The 5,964-nt window shown below is 45.0% G+C and overlaps 1 protein-coding gene across 1 annotated transcript; it reads left to right on the top strand.

Moving 5' to 3' along the window:
• Nucleotides 1–1,844: 1,844 nt before the first annotated feature.
• On the top strand, nt 1,845–2,422 carry Pmar_PMAR005997 (hypothetical protein; the record flags this gene model as incomplete). Its single annotated transcript, XM_002774371.1, has 2 exons — nt 1,845–1,973; nt 2,306–2,422. The coding sequence occupies 2 exons, from the start codon at nt 1,845–1,847 to the stop codon at nt 2,420–2,422; spliced, it is 246 nt and encodes an 81-aa protein (XP_002774417.1).
• Nucleotides 2,423–5,964: the final 3,542 nt, after the last annotated feature.

The following is a 5,964-nucleotide window of genomic DNA, read 5'->3' as shown; positions in this document are numbered from 1 at the left end:
GGATCTGCACGCATGCAAACGTGACGTGTACAGTACACGGTGGAGCTCCGGTGTGTCGTACCAGGCGCTGAGACTAATATCGACTACCCTCCCGGCTCGACGGCGAGCAAACGACAGTGCTTCCGCCTCGCCGGCGGTCCGCCTCGTACTATGTACTCGGTCTTCATCCTGAGAGCTGTCTAGCGGCCGATCTGGTACGGCGCATAGCTGGACGATGGAAGGACAGTACCTGGGACGAGCAAGTGGCGCTCAATTCGGAGGAGGCTGCTGCTATGAAGGTCGCGTCGCAGGTGTTGGAAACTCGGTCACAGCCCTGTCAGCACTCGGTGAGCTTCGCGGCCTCCTCGGTGACAGTCCATTCGGACTCTTCCCCATATGGTCCAGGCTATTGGATATGGCTCGAGTCCACCTCCGGCAAAAAGGTCCCCTTGTGCGGGAAGGTCAAGTGCTGGCGCGGCCCCCAAGTTTGCTGGCATCAAAATCATCAAGAAGCCTACTCTCTTGCTCTGGCCTTCACCTATTGTGATGCGCTGGTGCCCTACTGCGGTGATCTTAGCTTACGGTTCTTCACGGACTCTAGGACAGCTTTATCCTGGCTTAGGGGAGGAGATCGACTGACTTGCAAATATGAAGAATTTACCAACACGGTAGACAACTTTACAGGTAACAACGAACTGACAGATCATCGTTACAACTCTATCTCATTTTATCTCATTGAAATTTGGCAAAATTCATGAAAAACTGTCAGTAAAAAGTTGAAAAATTTGTATTTTCCCCCCAGAAAAGTAGGTAAACTATCAGAATTCCGATAATTTACCATTTTGATAATATACCAATACATCTTACCCGGAATTTCCGGTAAAATGTTAAATTGACTTGGGAATGCCGTAGTAGTGTTGTCGAAGGGGCAATACCATCGCTAACCGTATGATCTGCAATTGGAGTGGTATGCGGTCTCGAACTTGTATGGTTTGAGCTTGTCAGGCGAATATTGGTAGTCGTCCCCAGCGAGCAGTGTATGCCTTTACAAAAGCAATAGAGCATCTGCTGTCGAACCACGGGCCGCCGAGACCACACTACTATCATGAGAATGCGAAAGCCCTACAGAACTGTGGGGAGCATGAGAAGGCTCTAAAGGACTTTTGCGAGGTGAGAGTTGTGGGGACAGATTAATCACGTGTACTTTAAAGATATTAATATTACTATTTATTTATGATTATTATTACGATAACCTGTTCATTATAAATAGATATAGATATAGGTGATCGTATATTGTTATTTGTTATTGCTATTATTACTTATATATATTCATAAGTTAACATATGATATCTTTATCATGTAATTATATCCATATGGATCCCAATACACAATGACTAAGAGCCACATAGCCTTGTTCCAAATCTAATGTATTGCCATCAACTTGTATGACTACCTTTCCTTGTATTTTGCATTCTACTTTAGTGGTTGGGTAGAATAGGACACACATCTGATGGGTAGAGTGACAGTGTGTGGAAATATGCGCATTGCCAACTACTTGTGTGAAATTTTGGAAGATTCTCAATGTTTTTGTACACTTCTACTCGAATTTGTATGTAAACTTCCATAGTTAGTGAGGAAAGCGAAGATATAGTCCTCCAACATTGCTGAATGTCCATGAAGATGACCTTATTGTATAGTTGAGTCTTGCAAACTTGTATTTTATCAATGGCGGAAGTGTCTCGATAGCAACGGAAAAATAGAACCGGATAGCGATCGTCGCGTCGAATGGTCGTTAGGTTCTACGGTGGCAACCGCTGAACTCTCGAGCGTTGTTTAGAAGGGCATTCAGCTTTAAGGCCTTGAAGATGTTTGACGAGGCGGCTGAGGACTTCGAAGCAGCAAGGGAGCTTGAGCCGGATGACATCAGATTTGTGGTTGACTATAAGAAGATCGCTGATTTCGAAACGGTTACGCTTTGTTTGGCTGGGCATGAGGTAGGGATCACTTAGTATCTATTGTTTGGATTTGGAATGAGAGTAATTTCGTTCATGGGATTGTAGTTTTTCGTTATATGCTTAACGAATCGTGTGTGTCACTGAGCACGTGTTAAGTATTGGAGAAAGAACAGCTGAGTAAAACGGACCCATTTCAATTTGGAGTATATATCCGGTTTACTCAGCTGAACTCAGGAGCTTCCAACACTGTGTTATGGTAAATTTCATAGAACTTGCAAGTGTGAAAAATCCGCGTTAATTTCCCGAGAGTAGTCATAAGCAGTTGATCATGTGTATATTTTCCTACACGGTGTGTGTGTTTTTGTGGTCAGGACCAGTTGGTGTATCGAGACCCCGGGCCACGACCAGAGGATAGTGTCGATGAGGGTTTGGTCAAGTTTGAGAAGCTCATAGCTGAAATCGTAGATGATGCTCCAGTTATGGCATGATAGTGTGGCTGAATAAATGTCAAATGATGTAGCCCCGATGTCGAAGTATCTCCTTGAATTGAGTACGTTAATGGAAGGGAGTGATGGTTGGTAGAGGCAGTGTGCGAAAATATGCATATGGTTCACTACATGTTTCGAAGAGAAGATGAAAATTTTGACGAAATTTTGGGAAACTCTTCCTGGGTCCTGTACACCAAAATCATTTCTGGGAGTTCTTGCGGTTGATCTCTATTAACTATAAATTGACGAAACTGATGGAGGTGATTCTGGGGAATACCGACTAACGTGCGTATTTTTTACATACATAGCAGTCGTAAGAGGTCGCGATGCCTGTCACTATTGATTGTAGGAACTTAAAAAAGAAAGATCAGCCAGGATCCAGGCTGAGGAAGATGTGAAGGCTTCAAGGAGCCAAGTTCAGGAGGGGAATGAGCAGCTCATACAAGTACAAACCGAGCTGGAGACTGTTCAGAGAGAAAAGGAGCAGATACAACAGGAAGCTGAGAGTAATTAGGGCGGTAGTAAGTCTGCTAGACACGTTCAGTTTTCAGGGGATCGCTTTGCTCGAAAGAAATTCACTGAACAGCTTGCTGACGAGAAGGGAAGCAATGATTCTACGCACAAGATGAGGCGACTGGAGGTAGAGCTTATGGAAAGGTTACCGTTGCGTGTTGCTGAAATTTATGTTGAAATTCAAACCCGAATGATGCATCAAGGCTAACGGTTCTAATCGTGAAACTTCATCGATATAAATTGTGAGTACAACTCAACCACACGATCGCATGTATACCGGAAATGATTGCGGGAAGTATGCTCTGCAATTGGCGTTGTATCAGGAAACTGTCAGTACCAGCAGAAGTGGACCCTCCTCGAGTCAGCGGAACAGCGAAGCATCGACATCAGAGACTATCGGAGACTTCTTCCTTGAAAAGAATACCGAATCTCTCGATTCTCGGAAGAAGAGCAAGTCTACCACAACTATGCTTCCGTCGAAATCCATAAAGAGGAGATGTCGTAGACAGAATACCGCGCAAATTGCAACAGAGTTCGTAAGGTCTAACAATGGTCAGTTAGGCCTGCATGTTACGACAACTCTTCCAGAGAATAGTGGTGCTACTTATCGGATGAAAATCAACTCTAAAATTGTATTTGAAGGAATCCTCGGGGTAGATGGTAGTGTTACCAGAAAATTGCGAGATGAGACTTTAGCGAAATGGCGGCTTTTCCCAAATGCTCGTCTTGAAGTGGAAACAAAATCAGCAATAGAATTTGTGAACGTAAGATACAATCGTGAAAAATACGGGTAGTATGACATTCCTTATGTGTTTCATTGACGTTTACGATGCTGTCTCGTGTATTGAATACACTGTACTCATGCTGGGAGTTTCCATGCTTCAACCCGTTTCTATCACTAGCGTATGGCATGGTGTTTGAAGTAACTGCATTTTCCTGATGACGTGCCAGACCTTGCTGAGTCATACACCCTGTTGGCGGCCCACAGTGGGCGACGTCACGTGGTCAACGAGCACCCTCTAAAACTTGATATTCAGACAGTCTTCCGTGCTCGCGGCGAGCAGCTCGGCTCTGTAACCAAGTCTGAGTCACCAGTTGAGCCTGGGATCCGAACTGGCCCAGTTCGGATCCCAGGCTCGGTCACCGAGCCTCGGTATTTTCCGTGCAAAAGATGCTCATGCATATATCGTAGGGAACGCACCGTATCATACGGTACGTATGAGTTTTCGCTCTTCCTGTATGTTTACTCGTTCATGTAGCCCTCGATTCGTTCTTTTGCCGTGTTTAAACTCTACGCCGTTGAAGAGAACTTGCACGGCCACACGCAGTTGACTCGAATTGCAGTACACATAGCTCCGCTCGCTTCATTGACTTCGCAATCTCGAATCATTTTTGCAATATCGACTATCGTTATCAGTGAAACGAACCATACTTTCGCTTGTAACAATTGTATGGTTAGCTGAATTTGTTTGTGAAGACATGCCCGCGGCACTCGATTGGACCAAGATACGCTCATTCGACAGATTCCAACCACGCCCTGGGATGAGTGTCTATGACGATGCGATGATGAGGTTACAGCTTAATGACCTTTATATAAACGAAAACAAAAACGATTCCAGAGGGGTCGCTTATTATAAATGTTGTGCACATGACGGTTGTCCGCGAAAGTACAAGGTGTCGAAGATTGGAGACCTAGTCACTGTCGAGAAGCATGGTAATCTCAGTAGTTTCATCGCTCAGTGTGATTACTCAGTCGTCACCCCTTCAGGGGAACATCATGGTGAGGCACCAGTGCGCGTACGACAGCGTCATCCTCATCATATCATCGACTTTGTTATGCGAGAAGGAACGGTTTCCCACCTGAGTGCCTCGCAGATTCTCGTGAACTTGGAGATCTACTTCCCAAACTATGTCGGGAGGATAAATAGACAACAGGTTAGGCTTACACATATCCCTTCGGTTTCTGGATATGCAGCTAGAGCAAACGAATTTCAATGGTGCACAGATACAGCGCCTACTCGACACAGCACCTACTCGAAAGGGAAGTACTGTGCAACATATAAATAATTATTACGAGCTCGAAGCTGCGTTTGCTGGCTGCCGTCTGACCGATGATATGATGAAGTGCATCCGTGAGGGTTGGGAACTTCCAACTGAATTCGTCTATCATGATGGATTCTGGGGTGATAAACACTGGGCAGCTGTATTTGGTGGTGCAAGTAAGTGGAGAACTGACTTCGCGTAGCACGTTGTACTCAGCATGAGCTGTTCATTTTTAGAATGACATTTGTTGTAGGCATGTTATCATCCCTTCTTTGGTTCATCCAATCGATGCATGATGGTTTCCCATTATACATGGATGTTCAACAGAAAGTTTTACGAGATGGATTAAAGATCGCCTGGGTTGGCACAAGTCGCATTTGGTGAGTGATTATAAGCTACCCTGCTTAGCACACATTAGGTCCGAAGAGAATTTTCGGCAAAAGGGACGTTGCACGTGTACGATACATTGCAGGTACGACTCCGTTAAAAAAAGCTACAGGCATACCTTCGTTCCGTTCCTCTCTGCTATCCTCGATGAAGAATGCACCGAGGTCTATGACTTTATGTTGAAGCGCTTGGATCTTCTCGTCCGGGCCCTGACTATGGGAGAACGTGATCTAAGGGACGTTGTTAACTTCTGTGTTCATGACGCGCACCAGGGAGCTTTGGCGGCCTGCAGAGATAACCTTCCTGGAGTGCGAAATGGTAGCTTCGTTATATAGCAAAATGTCATACGTTAAATTCGGTGTTCTTTAATTCAGGTCGATGCTATTATCACTTGTCCAAAAATATCAAGGATAATAGGTCTAAGCTTGGCGACGCTTTCCCTCTTGTAATATTACTGAAATTCACTTCGGAGACCGATAGCATCAAGTGACCATAGCCATCCGGATCACGTCGAACGTTACAAGTATTGGTTACATGCTAGTCCCACCGATAAACTCTACGAACTTCTATCGCGAAGCCTGATTGTGACTGTCCAGCGA

This window comes from Perkinsus marinus (genome assembly GCF_000006405.1).
Source record: "Perkinsus marinus ATCC 50983 genomic scaffold scf_1104296958234, whole genome shotgun sequence".
NCBI classification, from domain to species: Eukaryota; Perkinsozoa; order Perkinsida; family Perkinsidae; genus Perkinsus; species Perkinsus marinus.
The sequence above is the reverse complement of the archived record's forward strand: the minus strand, read 5'-3'. Positions and strand labels throughout refer to the sequence as shown.